Raw genomic sequence first — 24,114 nt, 5'->3', positions numbered from 1 at the left:
TATGGATGAAAATACAAAATTATCACAAAGATGGAAGCTGTAAAACTATCTAAGTCTTAACCTACTATCTCATAATCCATCCCTAAAAATCAAGTAAGTTTCTAGGAAATAACACTTGTTTGCAAGACCCATCTGGTATTTTAGAACACCCACAGTTGTGAACTCGACTTAAAAGGGAAAAAGCGGTCGTTGGTAAGGAAAGTCTCATCATGATATGCAATCTGTTTTAATACGGGTAGAGGGAAAAAAGGGCAGCAGAAACATGCATGATAAACCACAGATGCTAGACGGACGCTTTCAGGGGCAGACATTGATTCCTTTCGTTTTTCCCCAAGATATACTAATCCCCCCGTGCCAGCATTACAGCAGCACCTCGATGGGTCAGTCGGGATCCCCGTAGTTCACAGGCAGCGCGTGTTCCCTCGGGAACGCTCTGCGGGGCTGGAAGTCTAGCAGGGAAAATCACAGGGACAGAAAATGCTGTTTCAGCACGAGCCACTAAAATGCCTGAGCGATGAGAGAGGAAAATTGGAAAAATAGAATGGACTTCTTGAATGCGACAGTAAAATTCCTGCTGATTTTTTTTTTTTTTTTTTCCCCCCTGTAGTGGTGAGACCATGCCTGTCTGACTTAGCATTAACAAGCAGATTAAGAATCAAAGGTCCATCTAGCCTGGTACCTTCTTTCGCCGAGATAGAAAAGTAGAGGTCTCAGAAAGACTATAAAAGTAGAGCAAATTATATTTGCCCCAAATATTACCCCAGACTTCCAACAGCTGCTGGCTTAGGGGTTTTCTGAACCAGAATTTTTCTGCTTTAGGGATGCATTGTAAAGTATGTGCATTTAAAAAACCAACCAACCAACCAAACTTAATTTACTTTGGACATGCCACCTGCCGGCTTTGTCCTATACCCGCTGGTTCTCGTATTTGAACAGACAACAAGCAGTCGCTCTCTATTCACCATCTCAATGACGCTCAGGATTTTGTAACTTGTATTCTATGTCCCCTCGGCCAACGTCTGTCCAGGGCTGAGTCCTCACCCGTTTATCAGGTTCTCTAAGATACGTGTCCAGAATTGCAGAGATACTCGAGCCAGAAGCAAATGAAAGATGTGAAGAGTGGCGTAATTACACACTCCATTTCATCCTCTTTTCCCTTCCATCCTGGTAACACCTAACAACTTGGGGAGACAGAGCATTTTAGGAAAATCTAGACATTAAGCCTGCTTTAAACTGCTGATGAATAGCAGAATCCAGAATCTTTAATATGTGCTGTTCAGACTGACACTTCTTGGGTGCAATGAAAGTGTAAATATAAGGGAAAGGCCAACAGCAAAACAATCCGGAGGGCTTGAAGGAAGGAGGAAGAACGAGGGTTGGGGACGAGTATGATGAAATCTTGACCAGGTCCAATATTGAGTCAGTTGAAATCCGGTAAACACCAGTCATTTCTTGGAAGCCGGAGAAGTCTGTTGTACGTGTTACACATACGGACTCCGGGTAAATCTGGTTCAATATAGCACTGAAACCTCTTGTTTCAGGATGTAGAAGTTACATAGATACCATTTAATTTTATAAAATGCTTGCAAATTAATAGGCACTCTAGAAAATATTCTTGAAGTCCTCTCAAACAATAAATTGCTGTTCTCACAGGTGCTTTGCTAAGGAACCTGGAAGAACTGACAGTGCCCTTGGGCTGCACAGCTTTCCTCAAGTTGAAGTGTTAAGAAAACACGTAAACGAATCACGTATTTTTGCATGTTCTGAGTTGCTTTGGTTAGTGATTCTAGGATTTGCATGAGTCAAGACTGCAGAAAATGGTCTGTCATTTTGATGAATTACTGATGTTTTTCCTGTCCAATTTCTCTCGTCAGTGTTGCTAGTAACAATCCTTGTAGTGGAAGGGATTGCTGTTGCACAGAAGACGCAAGGTACAGTTTTGCTTTGATGATTTTCTTTAAAAAAATCTAAGAGTTTTCTAATTTTTAATTAAGGAAAACAAGTGCAAGTATTTGTGTTCGGATATTAATGGCTTTTGAATTACCAATGTGAATCCCAGGATTTTCCATTTTCCTCCTATTTACTGCATTTTTTTTCCAACTGGACAAAGCCATCCAGTCACAAAGAACATGGACGTTCACTTACTCAGTTAAGATTCTGTGGTTTTAGACCTTAGAGGTGGGGAAAAAACCACCACAGAAATTCATCTTTTCTGTATCCGACAACAAGCTTTTCAAATAGTCCACCCACAACCATTTTCGAAGCCTGCGGAGTGGGGAAAGCATCAGTTTCACAAACCGTATTTTCTCATATGTGGGATTAACCCACACATAGGAGAGAAGAATTCCTTGAACTGACACCTGCAGAATTTCCTTGAACTGTTTCACCCCTATAAATTAGAAAGCTGCCAAGATCCCAGTGGCGGGTGATGGGATTCACCGGAGGCAGCTCCGGCCTGCGGCAGCGCGGCCTCCCTCGCCGAGGTCCGCAAAGAAAAACTGCAGAAAAATAAGTAACATTCTGAGTGACATTAACTACCATTGCGTATTTAATGGATTTGCATCTTATAGTTCATTCTGTTGTAAGCATTCGGTATTCCAACAAATTGTCGTAAATAGATATTCAATCTGCGGGCCGTGTGCTTCAGCGTACTCTGGAGTTAGGGCCAAAAATAGTAAAAGCTGGCAAATATTTTGGATTATATTTGCATAGGAATGGAGCAGCCATAAGCAACAAAATAATGCTGCTGTATTGGCAGCCACTGTGACTATTTGACTCCTTCTCTTCCCTTCCCAAGGATTACTGGACATATTTGATATTCAAAACCTGTGATCTCTTCAGGATATACCGCATCCCTAAATTAAACGTGGGTTTCCTAGCTAGATACTAAGTGACATATAAGAGGGCTTTCGGCCAAAATCATTTTCTTCTTTTATAGCACAGGCGTTATGTCAGGGTTTTACTTTTGCAAAATGAAATTCGCGTGCTTGCAGGAGAAATTAATTGGATCGCGCTTTTTTCTCACTTAAGGTGGGCAAAATATTGGAGTGAATCGCATTCCTCCCACCCAGTGTGACAACTGGGTACGGACAAGTAATGGAGGACATTTTGCTTCGCCGAACTACCCTAACATGTACCCACCAAATCAAGAGTGCATCTATATCTTAGAAGGTACGTGCTGTATTTCTGGTTGGTTATATTGCAAGCTTACTGTTAAATGGGTGATATTGAACGGTTAAAACTGCGTTGTTCGACTGTGCTGTCAAGTATTGTATAGCCATCTGGTAATACAGTCAATTCTGCAGCCCTTTGGGTGAACATGAAGCTAAATCTGCTCTCTGAAGTAATAACAAATTAATAGAAACCACAAACATTCAAGAATTAGCTATATGGAATAAGACATACCCTCACAGCCAGAAAAAGCAGCACCTGATCTACTGTAATCTCTGAAGATAAAAATTGTAGCTTAATATCACTTCCAATATTGCTGATAATAAACCGCAAAAGATGGTCAAAGACTATATTCTTTGTCTCACAAGCAGAAAATCTTTATGCTGTCCTTTATTAAAAAAAAAAAGACGCATCTGACTGCCATAGCACTGTACTATTATAAAAATATGGAGATTTGTTAGCACTGCTCAGGTCGCTATTGAAATTATGTGATGAGGACAAAAAAATTTCATGAAGTAGAACAAAACCCCATTCCAAGGAGAACAGCTTGGATAAAAACTGCAAGACTTGGGACACGCTAATTATCTCTCCCTCTTTTTAGAATGCACCCAAAACCCGCTGAAGTCAGCTAAAAATATTAGTCAGCTTAATCATCAGATTCGTATCAATTGATTGAAATGTTTCAAGTCCTGTGTTTCGGGGAGGTTTTATTTGTACAGGGACACCCTCACTTTGCTGCTGTGCACATCTGGAGCTTTGCGGGACACACGGAGCCCCCGCCCAGCTCCGTCCTCACCCTTCGTACCCAGAAACATCGCGGGGACCCGAGCGAGACAAAAACCGTCCACGATTTCTAGCCAAGGTCCTTCCCGCAGCCCAGTGCCAATAAGTGCAAACAGCTACGCGTGTTTTTCACTCACGCGATGTCTAAACGGCGTTAAGAGACATATAAATAAATCCTTTTGGCATTCAGAAGAAGCAGGCAGCGGGTGAGTCTTTGACGCTGTCATTCCGGATACCAATTAGTATCTGAAAGTTCATGTAGCTCAAGAGATGGCAAGAATAAGAAATACTAAAGCTGTTCATAAAATAGGGTTCCGCAGTGCAGGGGTGAAAGTCCAGTCCCAAAGTTGCCGTCGCTGCGTCTCGTCAGGGTTCAGGCGTTACCAGCTCACACTTACAGCAGCTGCAGCCACCCGCATGTTAACAGTGCATATGAAGCATTTGCGCTTCTCTGAATATTCTAATAAAAGGTGTCTCCTGCCAAAGGATCGGCAAATTTGGGCTTAATATTTAGGAAGTATACCCGCGAGTAGTTCTTTGTATCTTGTCTATTCTTTTCTGCATCCCTCAATGTTTTGTCCTTTTTTATGTACTTTGCTTTCACAGGACACTGGTTTTAAATTATACCTTAATATTAAAACTTGTTTGAATACCTTTGCGTATATGCTAATATCTGTTACATGCGCAGCATTAAATATATGTCGTTTCTGAATGTTCAACAGTAAAGGTCAGCAAGCAAAAAAATCCATAGAATTCCATGAAAAAGTATCTTCTACAGAAGCACTTTTAAAATTTTTATTACAGTTTTTGTAGGAGACTGCCAGATGTATTCCGAGAAGTTTCCAATCCCCTGTTTATTTTGCTGTTTTGGAGGCCTAGCTCTTCATTATTTCATGTCTTCATGTGGTTTTTATATAGATCTTCATGTAATTTTTTGTTCGATTTTTTATGTCTAGCTGCTCCACGACAAAGAATCGAGTTGACCTTTGATGAACCTTACTACATAGAACCCTCCTTTGAATGTCGGTTTGATCATCTGGAGGTTCGAGATGGGCCTTTTGGTTTCTCCCCCCTCATTAATCGCTACTGTGGTCTGAAAAGTCCTGCACTAATTAGATCAACAGGGAGATTTATGTGGATCAAGTTTACTTCTGATGAGGAGCTGGAAGGAAAGGGATTTCAAGCCAAGTACTCGTTTATACCAGGTAAAGATGCCTAAAATTCTGACCCGGGTAATAAGCGTCTGCTCCCACTGGTCTCTGTGGTCCAGGGCCACATTTCACCAGACGTGCTCATGAAGGCGAAGTGACGCTGCGATGGTCACAGCCTCAGTCCTGCTCATCTTACAGCACCCTTGGCTTAAACTGCTTTGGAAAATTGCCCGAAGGGAATTACAGGTCTGTAGTTCGCCAGCGAGGGAGTCAGTTGATCTCGTTCACGCCGAAGGCTTTAGCAACTTCGCTCTTTGTTACTCTGAATTTACAGCAGTTTCACCAGTGGTAGTGATGGAAGGCACATTTATGTAGACAAATAGAAAAATTTATGTAGACAAATAGAAAAATTTATGTAGACAAATTTTCAACAGCCCGTCTTCTAGGAATATGAGGCACCACGGCCAAAACACCTGAAGCAAATCTACACTAGCACTTCCAGCCAGATGCAAACCATTTTGGGAAAGCCGAAGGAAATATCTGTACAGGCCAAGCATCCGCTCTCAGTGTAAGGAGATAGAGCGGAGCTGTTCTTTGCTCAGCACACGGTGTGGGTTCCGGGGGACGAGGGAGAGGAGAAGACGCTGACAGCGCCTTTAGACAAACAAAAAGTGCATCTGCTCTGTGGGGCCACGTAAAACTGGCAGGGCATTCTTTTCACGAGAAAACGTGACCTGATGTCCCTGTGCAATGCTTGACTGCTGCACTTCGTACATACCATACGTGTAGTTATCCGCATTTTATTGTCCTTATACAATCGTATATTGGCCAATATACAATTGTCAGCTCTACTACTACTATAAATGTATACGCAGGCGTAACTTTTTAATGTCGTCTTTACTTCTACAGCACATGAAAACACTAAACGTGGTTATATATATTACTGCTTGTAGAACCGGGTACCTTGCTAGGGGTTGAGACTCGGAAACTCTTCAGGTTAACATGGTGACCGGTCCAGTGGGAATAACGTGCTGAAGTGTTTTCACGGGGACCGTACTTATGCATTTTGCTAAGTCCATTTCCAAAGCCATTTCATTAATGTCACTTTCAAAACTAACTTAGCCTAGTTCCAGGCTGGAGCTTTAAATATACATTTAAAATGTATATTATTTTCACAACAGATTGCAGCAACTGAAGGACCAATATTTTTTTCTTTTAATTTCATCTACAGTTACATGGAGTGTGGTAAAATATTTTGGGACTGTGAAAATGGAAGGGCACACGCATGTACACTCTCACTTCATTAAAAAAAATCGGTTCACAGGGTTGAAAATCTGCTGCTGAATTTTGCATTTGAATTTTTTGAATTCTTGAATTTTTAATGGTCATAAATTTCACTATAGGTAACTAAACCAGAGGAGGGCAAAGAAGGCGTTTGCTAAGCTGTACTGAATCTTGGGACTGAGGCATTTTAGAGGAAGTGATAAAATCCCTATACGGAAAAACATTTAGGGGGCACAGAAATAGCCAAATTCTGGATCTTCATTTGGAAAACGCTTTTGTACAAAACAGGCACGCACTTTTGCATGGGCCAGTGCTTTCTTTGCATAGACTAACGTGTCACACGCTGTGATTTGAGGGGTTTCTGGGGTGGTTTGCCGTGCCACGGCTGCGGGCGGGTGCGTGGGGCGGGTGTGTGTGCTGGAGACACGGACCTGTCAGCCTGCAAAACCCCATCACAGACCCGGCTTCAGCCAAACCCTCCTCCCAGGAAAGCCAAGTACCGCCGGTTAACCGTTGCGGAGTATATTCTTGCTTCACTAGTAGCACGCGTATAGTAAACTACTACAGTGTATACTACAGATCCATGCGCTACCTACACGGCACGTTTAGAAGAGAGCAGACGGGAGCAATCAAGGTGAAATTCTGCCTTCAGAAACCATGTCTTGTGCTACGTGTCCTCAGAGAAGAGGCATTGGTACCTGAGGAAAAAGTGGTATTGAATTGTCTTTCTTTCTGTTCTTTATGAATATCAATTAGCAATTTTGAAGTGTTGATCTATTCTACCAAACTGTTCCAGTTCAGATTGTTCAGAACTAGACAGACGGGAATCTGATCAAAATGATGTGCACAGAAAGATCCCCCTGTGCTCTTGGGGAGCTGCAGGGATTTCAGGGAAAACTGGCATCGTTCAATTCAGGAGGTGATGTAGGAACAAAAAACTGAATAGTCATTTTTGGTGTTACGCTGGAAATCTGAGCAGTCGGGATAGAATTACCTTATTCTGATAAGGTCAATCTTTGTGGAATGATGTTATCATTAAAAAAAAAAAAAAAAAAAGTCTCTGTACCTTCCAATCAATTCAGTAAACTTTCTGGCAATTTTTATTGTGACATAATGAAAAAAAGGACATAATCTTCAGATTACACTAAACCTTGAAGTGATTTTCAAGCGTCGATAGCCTGTGTGATTCATTACTTCTTTCTGTTACAGATCCTGACTTCACTTACCTAGGAGGTATTTTAAATCCCATCCCAGGTCTAGTATTACAGTAACAATTTCTTTATACATGAAATTTTAAATTAATATATTGCATTTGACAGCAAGGTGTATGTTCTCCCTAGACTGCCAATTTGAGCTCTCAGGAGCTGATGGGATAGTACGTTCCAGTCAAGTAGAACAAGAAGAAAAAACAAAACCAGGGCAAGCAGTTGACTGCATATGGACAATTAAGGCTACTCCAAATGCTAAGGTGGGTTTCATTCATATCACTCAGCATATAATGGGTTTCCAAGTCATTAGTAGCAGGTAATAGTCACTAGCTGTGATTTGCATAATGTCTCACTTCAACCGAAATGAATTATGTATCAGTGGCTTAGGAAATCCAGATAGAGGGTTGTTTCGGAAATTGAAGTTACACAGTGCTGTCTTCCTATTATTTGAAACTTAAAATACAAAATAACGGTGAACGCTGGTTAAGGAACCATTTTCAAGGGCATTTGACTTGGACTCTGGTTTTATTGGAAGACAGCAGGCAAAACTGCTGGCTAACAGCTTCGATAAATTCCAGGAAATCTTGCTGCCGTGGTTTCAGATTTTGCCTCCGGTGGTTCTGTTGGAGAATTGGGCTCTGTTCGAAGTCAAAGAGACACGTACCTGCTCCTCCCCGGACTAATTCACAATCCAGCACCTTAAAACTCAATTTCAGCAGCAGTTGGAGCTAAAAGAAACAGCTTTACCTGGAAACAGCTGAGGAATTATCACTCTTCTGCCTTAGCTATAGGATCAAACCCTCTTAAAGGGCCACGATAAAATTTGCTAGAGCTTTTCTGCCCAAGCCCTAAAGGGACATAGTAGCTGCCTGAGCCTAAAATCAGCATTAGTTACCTGAGAGTTATGATTGTGCCTGCAGAACTAGACCCTGCTTATGAAAACAGCACTATCTCACGCTCATTAAAAACAGCTTGAGCTTTATTTTGGGGCAAAGGACAAAATCCTCTTAATAATTCCAACGTACAATAGCTATACCCTGTTGAAAAAAAAAAAAAACAAACCACAAAAAACCCACCTGACAGCTATATGTTTCAGAATCATATACTTGTTAATTATTTGTCAGTAGCAGTGAAAAATATTTTTTTTCCCCCCGTATAACATACACGCCTGTAATTTTGCTTCTGTATGTGTATTAAAGCACAAACCACTGCTTGCGTGTGCATCAAAATGAAAATATCTCTTTAAGCAGTAGCCGCCAAGATGACAAACCTACTTTACACCTTCTTGCACACACCTCATAGTCAACTAACCAGCCCCATTCACCAGCTTCCAAATCAGTTGTAGAACAGCCATCGAAAAGGGTAATAAGAGGACAAGACAAGAAACTAAAACTCCATTAAGGTATCTGAGCCTCTGAGGAAGTGACTCAACTCTCAAGAGCCCTATACTAGTCTAAGTAATAGTAGCAGTTCTTGCAGAAACAATAATAAGCCCATTTTCTCTCTACGTTGCCACTGGAGTGCACCAGGACTTAAGCGTAAGTATTTTAATTAATTATGGAATGTTGCCGTAAGGCAGAGTTATAGGTGGGTCAGTCCTGAGATCATCATCCTCAGCGATTGAGTTAAAATATTACAGAAAAACAATTCCACGTGTTCTGACAGTGGTTTCTCAAGCTTCAGTTCCGGCAGAATTATGATGATAAAACCCATTAGATCTGATATGGTGCAGTCTCTTGAGAAAAATAAGCATAGACATTTTTAATTTCCTCAATTTGGCTTTGTAATAAAAATAAATTTTTAAAACTGGCACAACTGCAGCAATGGAAGGATTTTAAAACTCTGCATAACAGATATTTAATTACCTTCGGATTTCAGAAAATTACTAGAATAATCAATATAATCTAAGAGTGACGACCTTTTATCTTTACTTGCCTAACACGCTAACCAGAAGGAGCTTTTGTAGAGCTGAGCTCATTTAATGGAATTGTTCCTTTGTTTTCATACCCTGAATAGCTCTGCTGAAAGTGTGCTAATTTATTTTTAGCTTCCATTGTAATTTCACAGCAGATATATAAAGTCAATCGTTAAATGCAAACACCATCTCTCAGCCCAAATACTGGCACTGTGAGCTCACACCCGTGTTTGGAGATGAGACATCAAGGGAAGACAGGTTCAACGTAGCTGAGAATTTCCAGCAGTGTAATAAATCCAACAAAGACAGTAGAAAAAAAAAATTATATATATATATATATACTAAAAATCACAAACCAGTGAGATGCAGTATAAGATGATATGGCCCAGGCTGCACCCGCAGATCACTGGAAGGAAAGAGCCCAGGGGTCCTGTGCTCCCCGTGCTCTTTTACTGCATTTTCCATAGAGCCTGGGCGACCTTTTTATTCCCCCCCACACAAAGGTGGTTGGTTTTGTTATAGCGAATTCTTTAAAATTCCGTTTTAAAAGGCTTTGGCACTGGCTGAGATTAAAAGCGAGACATGGCAAAAGGGCAGAATAGGTGATAGAGCAGCAGTAAGTGTGGGACATCTACCCTGCCTTCCCCGCTTCACAAACTGAACGAGGGTTGCAGATTCTTGTCCTTAGGCAGGTGCATGAGAACCCTCAGTTCCAGCAGGACAGGGAACTGCTGGAGAGAGTCCAGCGCAGCCACGGAGATGCTGAAGGGAGTGGAGCATCTCCCGTGTGAGGAAAGGCTGAGGAGCTGGGGCTCTGGAGCTGGAGAAGAGGAGACTGAGGGGTGACTCGTTCATGGGGATCAATATGGAAAGGGGGAGTGTCAGGAGGATGGAGTGACACTTCTCGGTGACAATGAATGATAGGACAGAGGGCAATGGGTGCAAACTGGAACACAGGAGGTTCCGCTTAAAGATGAGAAGAAACTTCTTCCCGGTGAAGGTGCCAGAGCCTGGCCCAGGCTGCCCAGGGAGGTTGTGGAGTCTCCTTCTCTGCAGACATTCCAACCCGCCTGGACACCTTCCTGTGTAACCTCACCTGGGTGTTCCTGCTCCGGCGGGGGGATTGGGCTGGATGAGCTTTCGAGGTCCCTTCCAGTCCCTGACACTCTGGGATTCTGTCAGCTCAAGCCAGAAGATGAGCCTGCAGGCTGAGGGCAGCACAGCTGGTAATTGAGCTTGGTCTGTCAGCTTGAGCCCAGCCTAAGGAGGTGGTTCAGAAGCAACGTTTGTGTACTCGCCTTTGCCAAAACATCCTTGTTACTACAGGCCGGGTTTGTTTCTTATACAACCGATCTATGCAATAAATATGAAAACTCTTCTGGAATGAAACTTTACGTTTTATTTTCAAGTGGAGCTAAAGAATCACAACCTTTTTATTAAATTAAAATGCAGATAAATAGCAAGGTAGAGTTTCCTTTTCCTGCAAACTGCTTTTGCCATCGACCCGAGCTGTACTGACAGAACATGTTAGGCGCCCAGCTGAAATGTTGTGTTCTCCCCCACTATTTTTGTTAACACTTGCAAATTGTCTTTGTGTTCTTTGCGTGTCTTTTCCCACATTTTTATTTTACTCCTCCTCCAGATAAGAGCTTCTAAATTTAGTTTCTAAAATTATTATTGCAATGTGATGAAACGCAGTGGTTTTATGAAGTGCGATTTGTTTGTTTCTAAACAGACTGCACAATTCTTAGCTTTTCGAGGTATTGTTTTGGCCTAACATAGGCACTAAAAGGGATCATTCAAATTCAGTTCTTGTTTCAGACCTTTTTTTCATTCTTTATATGAAACAAGTCGAATTTCTTTTTTTAAGATGAAGCATTTTAAAATTCTTCCTTAGAATTCAAATAAGCATTGATTATGATTATCACTAGAAAATCAGAAGGAGATCAGTTTCGTGTTACTACAAAAGGAAAAGAAACCCTTATCAAGTTATTTTACGTGTTTAACATGGTCTTAACATGAAAATATGGGCAGGCATTGCTGACTCTTGCTTGAATCTAATACTATGCAATCAAATTTAAATTTTAAAAAAGTGTTCTGTTTAAATAGTCCTGAAGAATGCAAATACACTGTAAAAAAACAAATTACAGAGCCTGCGTGGTCATGGGTTTGAACCTTTTTGGTGTCCAGTTCCATCAGATAAGGCCGTTGGTGCATCGTGCACACCGTCTGTCTGATTTCTAGAACTTTCCAACTCCGAAAAGAAAGCAGCTGTGGGGATGAAACCCAGCGCTGCCTGGCAGGTACCCCCGTGCAGCACCAGTAACACCCGTTGTGGACCTGATTCCTTTCGCCCTTTCCCGGCCCTTGTTTTTGCTGTCCTTACACCTCCGGTTTTTCATCTCAGTCTCCTCCCAAATCAACAACCCGCCCCTCATTACTTATTCCCCATTGGTCCCAGTTTTGCTCCATCTGTACTCAGATAATCTCAGCCTTCCATGGTATTACCGACAGGGTCACCTGGGTGCTGTTGGCCTTGCTCGACTTTACTCCCTAACAGGTCTGCAGTATTAATAACAGTCCCTCCCGGTTATCTCTGATGCCTGGCGATTTGTCCTCTTTAGGCACCTGTGAGATCCAGCCGCCCACAGAGCACTGACTGTACCTTTTGTCACCATCTCATAGCGTTATTTGTAATTTCCGGTGATTTTATTTTTTTTATGCCACATGCAGTAGTTTTCCCCATCTTGTTCAGTTAACTGAATCTCATGCCAGGACCCAGTCAGTGGCCTGTCATTTCCCTGCAACCCTAATTGGTTATAGCTGAGTAACTGACCAAAAATCAGAATATTGAATACTTAAACTCTGGTTTTGTTCTTTTTTTTTTTTTTTTTTAACGTGTGAACTTTTTAAGTGCTATGCATTTTTTCATTGCAAAATGAAAACAGACATCTTTCAAGGTCCCTTCCAATCCCTGACATTCTGCGATTCTGTGTGATTCTGTGAAAACGGCTTTGCAGCCACAGAGCCGGCCAGGGGGGATTGGGAACTGTATCTAGACACACGGAGTGCAGAGCCGGTGTATCTGAGTTTTGCAGAGCTGGTGTATCTGAGTTGTGCAGAGCTGGTGTATCCAAGGAGTGCAGAGCTGGTGTATCTGAGTTTTGCAGAGCCGGTGTATCTGAGTTTTGCAGAGCCAGTGTATCCGAGGAGTGCAGAGCCGGTGTATCTGAGTTTTGCAGAGCCGGTGTATCTGAGTTTTGCAGAGCCAGTGTATCCGAGGAGTGCAGAGCCGGTGTATCTGAGTTTTGCAGAGCCGGTGTATCTGAGTTGTGCAGAGCTGGTGTATCCAAGGAGTGCAGAGCCGGTGTATCTGAGTTTTGCAGAGCCGGTGTATCCAAGGAGTGCAGAGCCGGTGTATCTGAGGAGTGCAGAGCTGGTGTATCCAAGGAGTGCAGAGCCGGTGTATCTGAGTTGTGCAGAGCCGGTGTATCCAAGGAGTGCAGAGCTGGTGTATCCAAGGAGTGCAGAGCTGGTGTATCTCAGTTTTGCAGAGCCAGTGTATCTGAGTTGTGCAGAGCCGGTGTATCTGAGGAGTGCAGAGCTGGTGTATCTGAGGAGTGCAGAGCCGGTGTATCTGAGTTGTGCAGAGCCGGTGTATCTGAGTTTTGCAGAGCTGGTGTATCTGAGGAGTGCAGAGCTGGTGTATCTGAGTTTTGCAGAGCCGGTGTATCTGAGGAGTGCAGAGCCGGTGTATCCGAGGAGTACAGAGCTGGAGTATCTGAGTTTTGCAGAGCTGGTGTATCTGAGTTGTACAGAGCCGGTGTATCTGAGGAGTGCAGAGCCGGTGTATCTGAGTTTTGCAGAGGAGGTGTATCTGAGGAGTGCAGAGCCGGTGTATCTGAGGAGTGCAGAGCCGGTGTATCCGAGGAGTACAGAGCTGGAGTATCTGAGTTTTGCAGAGCTGGTGTATCTGAGTTGTGCAGAGCCGGTGTATCTGAGGAGTGCAGAGCCGGTGTATCTGAGTTGTGCAGAGCCGGTGTATCTGAGGAGTGCAGAGCCGGTGTATCTGAGGAGTGCAGAGCTGGAGTATCTGAGTTTTGCAGAGCTGGTGTATCTGAGTTGTACAGAGCCGGTGTATCTGAGGAGTGCAGAGCCGGTGTATCTGAGGAGTGCAGAGCCGGTGTATCCGAGGAGTACAGAGCTGGAGTATCTGAGTTTTGCAGAGCTGGTGTATCTGAGTTGTGCAGAGCCGGTGTATCTGAGGAGTGCAGAGCCGGTGTATCTGAGTTGTGCAGAGCCGGTGTATCTGAGGAGTGCAGAGCCGGTGTATCTGAGGAGTGCAGAGCTGGAGTATCTGAGTTTTGCAGAGCTGGTGTATCTGAGTTGTACAGAGCCGGTGTATCTGAGGAATGCAGAGCCGGTGTATCTGAGTTGTGCAGAGCCGGTGTATCTGAGTTGTGCAGAGCCGGCGTATCCGAGGAGCCCCGAGCACCCCATGGGCAGAGGCGGAGCGCGGCCTGTCCCGCCGAGCAGGGGCCTCGGCCTACACAGGGCAGATTTCTCCTCTCTCAAAATCATGGCTATCCGAGGAATATTTAAAGTTTAGGGATGGATTTTGCAGCCTGCTTCAATGACTTAGTTACATATTTTATCAACTTTGACTAGAACTTTTAAGCATTCCAATAGAACCATTCAAGAGATTAAAAAGCCCTGTGATGTTTTCATGTAACTGAGTTACAATCTTGCACAAATTTCCTGCTCCAGCAAAATAATTTGCTTGCTCTTCCAGTGCCGTCTTCCTCTTCCAATTTCCTTGCTGCATATATTCTACCACATACACTGCCTTCTCATGGACTAGATTTCTGCTTTTGGAGAAATTAAGTTGGGCTTAAATTTCTTAACTCTTCCTAGATAGCCAGCTACTTGTCTCCTGCTTCCGTTTTTATTCACATTACTCCTGACTTCGTTGTTTGTCTTCTGTGACTCTGCTCTGGTGCAGTAATTAGCTTTCATCCTAAAAAACCCCAAATTTTAATTTCCTTATTTTACTTCAGAGCTTTTCTGACTAGACTCCTTCCCTTATATTTTAACATTGTTTTTGTGAGTTAAAAAGAAAAGGGAACGGACAAAATAGGACTAAAATTCTTTGAGCACACCTCTGTGTTTCTTGTATCTCTTGTAGAGTGGTAGCCTCCCCATTCAGCAGAGCTGCTTAGGGCTTTCCTCAGCGTGTTGCTTTTTACTTTTTTTCCCCAAGGGGAGTGGAAATATATATCGGAGTAAATTATTGAGTAGAGATTGTTCTGGGGAGGGAGGAGAAATGAAACAGACACTTCAGACAAATGTCAAGTAATACTCCACGTTGACATCTAATGAGAAAATGTAAGCTTGAAAGGGGTGTGAATTGGGAGTGTATGGGGATAATAGGTGTAAGGGGACAAAACGTCTTATTCAGGGTTTGCTAAGAAAGAAAACTGGCTTTTCTGTAGTACTTTTCCTCGAGACAGTGTTTTCTCTTTCCCGACAGATCTATTTGCGGTTCCTCGACTATCAAATGGAGCACTCAAACGAATGCAAAAGGAATTTTGTTGCTGTGTATGATGGCAGCAGCTCTATCGAAAACCTGAAGGCCAAGTTTTGCAGCACGGTGGCCAACGACGTGACGCTGCAGACGGGCACCGGCGTGGTGCGCATGTGGGCCGACGAAGGCAGCAGGCTCAGCCGCTTCAGAATGCTCTTCACTTCGTTCGTGGATCGTAAGTAGATTTTAAAGGGCCTATTCTCCTGGTGTCAGGGTACTTTAGGAAAAGCATCAGCTGTATATTATGCAGCCGGAACACACGAAAAATGTTGGTTCTGTTTCCTTCACGTGCTAGCAGGTAAAGTAAATACTGGCTTTATGACAGTTCTAATCATGGCTCCTGAAGAAAGGCTTTCCTCCATTCTTAAAGGGTTTGTTTTTCCTTTGAATTCAGTAATAATACAGCTCTAGGCCATGTCCTTCTCACAGAGCTCTACAGATGCGCAGAGCCAGCAGTGGCACCGACGTGCGCTCTCCCACTAGTCCCCCCCCTTGGAAGATGTTCCGACAAGGTCCCTGCCAGACGCTACGACGGGCTCTTCTCAAGCCCACGCTGGATGTTCAGAAGGTTCGAGAACACGTGTGACCCTGCAGAGTCCGGATCTAAGGGCTCTAACGCTCCCTCTGCACAACTCAGTGGTGCTGCACGCCTGGGATACGCAGTTCAATTCACATTGATTTCCGAAGGCTAGATTAAAAGCAAAGCTGGAAATGCAGTCTGGATTTCTGTTGGGATTCCATAGCCTGGGTTAGAGAGAGTCTTTATTCTCATTGTAAATTAAGATACTCCTTGAAAGCGTGCTTTTTGTGAGGTTTTCTTCTAAGTGCTTTCTCTCTGGACTTAATGAATTTTTGTTGCCTGACATATTTACAAACTGTGCACGTTGCGGAACTTGAAAATGGGGGCATCTGCAGCACAAAAGCAGACTAATTTGAGAACTGTGAGGTACACGAGGAGAGCTGAATAAAACAGATCTGCTGCTTCAGGGAATCAGACCTATGCTTCTACTAGAGGTTTTCAGAAAGTTCTGCTTGAAAAATAAATAGCACAGATTTGCTGTGAAATAAGTAACTTTTTTGGTAGGACCGACATCTCTGTAGCCAGTCCTGAAAGGGATCCTGGTCACCACCTTGCAAAAAAGTTCAGGTTACAGGTAACAAGTAGATTTTATATTCTCTTCCATGAACCAGTAAAGTTTAACACAGGAGAAAAGATACTTTCTGTAAAACAATCTTTCTAAAGCAACAGAGACTTGTAAGAGAAACAGCTTCTTGCTTACTTTGCATACATAGGGGTAAGAACCAATTGCATGTTTCAAACTGCTCTGTTGTTGAACCTACAATAGGCATTTAATAAACTCTAGATATTGGGAATTTCAGTAAATACCAGTTTTAAGCATAACTTGCAAAATTTATAACTGCTTTTCCAGTAGCTTTTATTTCAGTACAGTTATTAGTGATAGCAGATGTTATTCCAGCTTTCAATCTAGAAAATGTTAAGAACTTTGACAGGGGGACTACCCATGTATATTATAAATATTGGAGTGGTTTGGCGATTTTCTTGTTGCTGTTGAGTTTTGGGGAGGGGTGTTGTGGGGGTTTTTTTAATGCAAGAGGTTGAAACAGTCACTACACCTAAAACAAGTTAAATTTCCAAACTTAGGATTTTAAAGCAACTCAAAAGTCATTGGCAGAATAAAATCTGCAAAGGTACATGGTTATTCTGATTTATCTTCTAACCTGAGATACTGTCTTTTTTGGATATGGTAATTCAAAAGTATGTGTCCGAAAAATGTTTCATGTATTTTTAAATATTCTAGTGATAAGCAATTTTTCAAACCAAAAAAGCGAATCTGTGCTTACCTTATTTTCTGATGATTAAGCTATTTTTCTCTTCTACCTTACTAATGATTTGTAATTATATGAAGCCAACCATGAAAACAATCAATATTTCTGAAAATATTTACATAAATGAACTAATTGTGCATGACAGTCACCTAACGTGCACCTAGCGCTGCTTGCAAATTTGACTAAGTAATTCAGCTACCAGCAATGTTAAAAATCAATGTATTTGATTTCTGGCTTGATTCAATACATGACTAATGCTAGATACAGAGAACACTGTGAACGCTGCACCAGGCTTAGGCAGCTCTTAGGAGGAGAGTCCAGCTCTGTCCTTGAAGTCCTGGACTGGAACTGATCAATTGTTGTAACTTTTAGACTTTGTACTCCCCAAATAGCAAACAAAAGGAAAATTAAATCTATTTGTCCCGTCTTCGTGAACTTGTGAACAAAAGCCATCCCCCAAAAATGTTAAGGAGACTACACAGGAGTGTAAAATAGAGACTGTGCTGATGGATGGAGAAGCAGCAGCAGAATGCATCAACCCAAAATACAGAAACGATTAAAAAATTCCCCTGTTCAGACTAATAAAAAAGGGAATGTGTCTTACGTCAGAATCCTTCCTCAGTGCCTCCATAAGAACTACGACTACATACAGATCCGTACTGAAACACCAGCAGATACACATGGATCCATGACAACCACCCTGGACATGGATTTCATAGATCCTCCTTTATCTCACAGACAGAAATATTTTAGTAGGTATTGTCACCTATTACATACGTACCTTTTTTAAGCTACTCTGTTTAAACAATGATCCTATTTATCCTTTAGAAAGTAAAGTTTGCACAATCTTTCTTTATAAATTTAGAAGGAAAACTACCTAAGCCTTTTCTCCTCACAGGTAAACCCCATTGGTTGAGATAAAGACAGTTTAATAGGATAGAAGAGGAAGGAAAAAAAAATCAACAATCAAAATAAAAGAATATATAAACCAAGTGATGCACAATGCAATTGCTCACCACTCGTGGAACTGACGCCCAGCCAGTTCCCGAGCAGCGGTTCCCAGCTGACTTTGCCCTAGTTTATGTACCGAGCGTGTTGTATGGTGTGGAACACCCCGTGGGCCAGTTTGGGGCAGCTGTCCCGGCTGGGCCCCCTCCCAGCTTCTTCTGCATCTCCAGCCTCCTTGCCCAGAAGTGCTCGACCTGGTATAAACCATGCTTGGCAACAACCAAAACACCGGTGTGTTAATCAACATTCTTCTCGTACTAAACCCCAAACACAGCACCACACCAGGTACTAGGAAGAAAATTAACCCTATCCAGGTCGACACCAAGACACCAGGCATGGAGGGGAGCTCTGCCCATCCCATTGTGCAGTAGGCGCCCTTCATGGCCCTCACCATATTCAGCTCCAGGTCGGCTTTGGGTTCCCCAGCCCCATCCCTGCACACGCACTGTGGTTGGTTTCCTCCCAGGGCACCTGACGTGGCATGTCATTCGTAACCTATATAATGGGTATGGTCTGTACCTTCCTAAGCATTGATCAGCTTTTAGACCAGTGTTCTTCAGGCTAAATCTACTATCCAAAGAAATTCTCCGCTCAGCTGAGCAACGAAGATTCATGTGATAGTTACTATGACATTTTCAAACACTGAAATTCCATAGATAAATTCTTCCAAAATACACTCTCATAACATTCTGTATTACATTCAAGTACTACAGCACTTGTGCTGCAATTAAAGCACAAGCTTCCTATATGGAACTTCGTGCCACGTTGCCAGGGGTTAAGCAATAACAAGAAGTTAATACGAAAGCTTGAAAACAACAAGAATAAGGTACCGAAATTCAGTGGAGTAAGAAATGGGAAGACAATGCATATTAGAATTAGGGAATGCAAATTCGGAATTAAAGGTGTGAATTTTCTCTCGGGCATAACTCCTCTTTTTGTCACTGAGACCCTGATGCCCTAACAGAAGGAATAAGTGAGAAACGCACTGTATTCAGTCACCCTCCTCTGCTGCACCCTTTGGGTTTCATATCATGTTTCAGAGAATCCAGACTGCTCAAGAATAAATTCTTTCTATGAAACCGAAGAGCAGAATGTCTTTCACACATCTTGCTATTAAATATATAACTGAACTCCACTAATAATAAACATTTCTGTCATAAAAATACCACATTACCGAGACAGAGAACAGGAATATGAATTTCTTGTCCAGTGCCTTTGATTTATAAAGAATCCCCTATGTATATTACATAGCATCCTGAAAAGAATTATTATAATTATTTTTTAAATATATTTTTCTGATGTCGAGAAGTATAACAAACGTTCATGGAAACATAAAAGCTTTAGGGCAACTTTGCAGTTAATTTATTTCTTCAAACTTCTAACTATATATAGACAGATAGATAAAAAGCTAAACTGTACTCTGTCTTAATCCCTGCATTAGCTCTAACAGGAGGATCTAAGAGCTTTGATTCCCAAGCAGGAGTGACTTAGATGCTTCCAGTTACTGAAATCTCTTGCAATTACTGAAACAGTCCTCCACAAGCTGAAATCTGATTTGCCTTAAGATATTAATGGGCTCCAAAATGCAGATGTTCAGGAACTGCTTCACAACCAGCTAGACCATCTACATAGCAGATGCACAGCAGATTGAATAAATATATAATTGATGGTGAGCATGTGACTTTTAAGTTTTTAAAGATAAGTATTAAAGCCTTCCATTATCTGTGTTCTGTGACTGTCTCTGTCTGCTACCCATTTTTAACAAGAAATCTTTTTTTTGGTAGCATTGATAATACACCTGAAAGCAACCACATGAAGAGAGGAGTAAATCAGCTGAAAATCAGTGGCGTGTAGAAAAAGCGATTGTGCTTGAAACAGAGATAAAGAATGAGTATGCATGTTAAAAAAATAACAGGAATTTACTCGTTTTATTGCAATGCAATTCCTAATGTTTTCTTTCTCTTCTCTCCTGCAGCTCCCTGCTCAGGCAACACTTACTTCTGCCATAGCAACATGTGCATCAATAATTCTTTAGTCTGCAATGGCATTCAGAACTGTGCATACCCTTGGGATGAGAATCACTGCAGAGGTGAGGATGGGGCAAAGGCTGGCTCCTGTGAGCCGGGCTGGCCTCTCAAGGAAGTAGTGCAAGGTCTTTTTCCTGGAAATATGCTGCAGGCAGCTATTCTACTAATCTCAGGAAGGTGTTCCGAATTTTTTATTGAAACTCAGGAGACGTGTAAGCTTCCTAAATATTGATCTGGCAGATTTATAAGGAAATTTCTTCCTCTTCAGCATATACTCTATTTTTAACGGAAGTCAGCTTAATAGGAAATAGAATTTAGTATTTGTCGGGTTGCATCCTATCCATTTCTAAACTCAAAACGAAGCAAGGATCGTGGCGACAGGTGATACCTTTTATTAGAGAAAAAATACAGAGCTGAAAAAAGACAGACCAGCCTTCAAGCACAAAGAGCCTTTCTCAGGGCTGAAATAGAAGCAACAATCTTCAAAGACAAAGCCAATTTTAGAACATTTGTTTTAAGTTGTTAATCACAGGCTATCTCAGAGTAGATGCAACTGCTGCATATGGTGTGAGAAAGGGTGGGAAGAAGGAGGAATTGTTAGGAAGCGAGAAGTCATCGCTTATGGAAAACGGACACATAAATCACCGCTTCTAGAACATGGGGCAGGGGAGGATTGTTTAAACCATCACAACTACAGTAAAGGCTTCTTTCGATATCAGGATTTGTGGAAAAATTCTCATGAGTTGAGGAATTTGTTTTTCTGGTAAAGCACAAATACATTCACCTGTGCTTCAACAAGAACTGAATTTTCAGAGCTGGAACCAAACCGGTTTAAGGTCAACACATTTCCTTGCTAAGAGAAAACAACGAAACAATAAGCTTGAGCTTGGGCGTTTTTTTTGGCAAGTAGAATGGCATAAATAGGTCTGAACACAAACCTCCAGAAAGATTTAAATAGTTACTCCATTTCAAAGATAAATTGACCCTGCAGGAAGAGGGAAAACCTTCTCTAAAGAAAATCTTGAAATAAGCTGAATTTTTTTAGTAAATACATATTTTAAAAAAAGACATTGAAATTGCATTTTGAGCAAACGAAAAAATTCACACCCCTAATAAATACCCTAATGCATGGTATATTGTGGAAGCTTTCCAGATAACGAAAGTGATCCGTAACTCCTGAGTTTTCAGTGCAGAATTAAGCTTCCTCTAAACAATCCTTAGCTTTGATAATATTCCATGCTCCCTCTTAAGTGCAGTTGCTGTATCTTTTTCCTGTCTCTACCAGCTGCTTTCTGGAATGTTGCCTAGAATCCACACTTCACTCGTGTACTGCAGTAATTTAAAAGAATGTATTCCATAAAAACCGTATCTCAATGTGAAGAGAGCATCTTTCTCAATATTTGTAAGTTGCTGTATCTGGTGCTAAATAACCTCTCGTGTTTTATGCTGAATACAGTTTAGGTTCTGGTTTGATACTTGCACAGCAGATGATTAAGAGGCAGCTGCAGACTGGCCAGCCAAGGGAGACAGAAGGGAGACTGATGCAGCAAAGGAGCAATATCCAGCCTTGAAAAGAAAGCTGCTCACAGTTGTGCTCAGTTCCCGCAGGCACCCAGAGTTCCCGTTTAGTCCATACCGATAGCTACTTAAATCTGAGCATACTGTGACCTACCTTATGCCTAAGCCCAGTGACATAAAAATTGGTAGAAAAGTCAGTTGCATGCGATTTCTATTAAGAGACTGGAGAAGACGTGACTATTGTATAACAGCTTTTTGATAGGAGTATCTCCCAGGAATTAAGAGACCTAGATGCAGATGAGAGAACTGCCATAGCAGTGAAATTCATACCTCCCACAAAGTGTGGGAACAGCAAGGTGTGAGGTGGGCAGGACAAGGGGAGGTATCTTCCTTCACATTAAAGGTTTAAATGTCACTCCGAGTAAACAGTCTCAGAAGTGGAACTGTGTTTCAGACATAACTTTTGATTAGCTGCTTTTTGGGACTCTCTGTTTAGTATAGGGATTGTTTAAAATAGCGTATGGTGGGATAGAACTCTCCGTGCACCGTGTGTGCCATACTCAGATGTGTAACACACATATCCAGATGCCAGGAGCCAGATAACCTGAAAATAATATGCGACATTTAGGTTCCTACCTTTTCTTCTACGTAGTCTTAGGTGCTTTTCTCCCCCAGTAGCAGATGTTGCAGAGTCTCAGTGTAGAATTCTTCTAGTCCTCTAGGACAATATAGAACAGAAATAGAACAGACAATAGAACAGAAATCCAACTGGAAGATTTTAATCTTCAAAGAAGAATTTGAAGTATGCAAAACCATCTTGTTCTGATGCTGCCATCTTGTGTGTTTTCAGATGAAGTACTAGCCGAAAGTGCTGTATGATTTGGGTTGGTTGGTTCCTCCTCACCCCCCTTCCCTTTCTTTTTTCCAGTTGACTTGATTACTGGGCTGTTAAAACTGAAATATATCTATTCGACCTCTGTTGAAATAGGTACAACAGACTTACACAATAGGCATGGTCATTAAGTTTCCAAAAGATGTGGAAACAGCGCAGTCAATCTTACATCATCACTATGATATTTCGCTTTTAAAGAACTAGTTAATTTTCAATCTACTGCCGTCAATGGGAACGTTACCAGCAGGAGCAAACCATGGTAGGAGAAGCATCATCTGTAGCTGTATCAGCTGCTGTTGAACTGGTGGATTGTGGAATATGGAGCAGCGTAGGTTCCAGATTGAAGCCACATCCCAGCCGAGTCAGCATGCGCTGAATTACCACGCGATAGTCGCTGGTGCAGACGGGGAATCCGCACAGACCCAGTATGATAAATCCCACTGACATACCGGTCTAGTCTCCAGTGCCATTAAGTCATTTCATTACTACAGCACTTTTGTGGCAATCATAATACAGCTTGCTTTTGTTTTAATACACGATCAAAAGTGTGGCAAATTATAAAAGCCTTATCGTAATCCTCATATTTTCTTTACAGAAAAGAAAAAGACTGGATTGTTTGAACAAATCACCAAAACTCACGGAACAATCATTGGCATCACATCAGGGATAGTTTTAGTTCTTCTCATAATTTCAATTCTAGTACAAGTAAAGCAACCACGCAAAAAGGTTATGGCTTGCAAGACTGCTTTCAATAAAACTGGTTTCCAGGAAGTATTTGATCCTCCACATTATGAACTATTTTCACTGAGGGACAAAGAAATTTCTGCAGATTTGGCAGATTTATCAGAAGAACTTGAAAACTACCAGAAAATGAGACGCCCTTCAACAGCTTCCAGATGCATTCACGACCACCACTGTGGCTCCCAGGCCTCTAATATAAAACAAAGCAGGACCAACCTCAGCTCCATGGAACTGCCCTTTCGCAACGACTTTGCGCAGCCTCAGCCCATGAAAACATTTAATAGCACATTCAAGAAAAGCAGCTACACTTTCAAACAAGCGCATGACTGCCCGGAGCAAGTCATAGAAGACAGGGTGATGGAGGAGATTCCGTGTGAGATCTATGTCAGAGGAAGAGAAGATACAGCACAAGGTTCCTTATCTATTGATTTTTAATTTCCTAGTGAAGGTGGTATCAGTGTATATACAAGATGCTTGTGTACAATGATAGTGTATATATTAAAAGTGTACTATATGCAGCGTGTGAGATGCACACACTTTTAGCTTATTATACTTCATTAAAAAAAAGAAGTCTTCATAATTAATTCATGCTGAAAAATGGTCTATTTCCTCCCATCTTCCCAAGCTACCTACCTAGTGGAGGAATAAGACAGAGACTTTGCATGGAAACTGTAACGTAATCATACTGGAAGGAAAAACAACTACTAATCATTGAACACTGAAAACCATGACTACTGTTCCTCATATCATTTTCTCTTCTTTGGACGTCTGCTTTTCAAGACAATTTTAATACCTCAGTTACATAAATAAAAGTAGTTAAGTGCACCACGTGTATGTCAACATAGGTGTCTTATTGTATTTGTCGAATTGAAAGTAGTGTTAAGTGCCAGTTAAGCCACAAGAATTATGTTGCAGCCATCTGTTTCATCTTGCCTGCCATTTATATTGCCTTTAATTAGCAGTCCCTCACTTATGCTTTGTGAG

At 41.9% G+C, this 24,114-nt stretch overlaps 1 protein-coding gene across 1 annotated transcript in view; it reads left to right on the top strand.

Annotated features, from left to right (window-relative positions):
* NETO2 (neuropilin and tolloid like 2) overlaps positions 1-23,565 on the top strand; it is a 40,405-nt gene extending 16,840 nt beyond the window's left edge. The window contains exons 2-9 of the mRNA XM_065641001.1: positions 1,875-1,931; positions 3,031-3,171; positions 4,911-5,159; positions 7,599-7,622; positions 7,730-7,857; positions 15,043-15,271; positions 19,928-20,041; positions 22,985-23,565. Coding sequence (XP_065497073.1) covers positions 1,875-1,931; positions 3,031-3,171; positions 4,911-5,159; positions 7,599-7,622; positions 7,730-7,857; positions 15,043-15,271; positions 19,928-20,041; positions 22,985-23,565 — 1,523 coding nt within the window. The remainder of the gene's footprint in view (positions 1-1,874; positions 1,932-3,030; positions 3,172-4,910; positions 5,160-7,598; positions 7,623-7,729; positions 7,858-15,042; positions 15,272-19,927; positions 20,042-22,984) is intronic.
* Positions 23,566-24,114: the final 549 nt, after the last annotated feature.

Source organism: Caloenas nicobarica, chromosome 9, assembly GCF_036013445.1.
Source record: "Caloenas nicobarica isolate bCalNic1 chromosome 9, bCalNic1.hap1, whole genome shotgun sequence".
In the NCBI taxonomy this organism is placed as follows: domain Eukaryota; kingdom Metazoa; phylum Chordata; class Aves; order Columbiformes; family Columbidae; genus Caloenas; species Caloenas nicobarica.
Note: the sequence above shows the minus strand (reverse complement) of the source record. Positions and strands in the feature narration are given on the sequence as shown.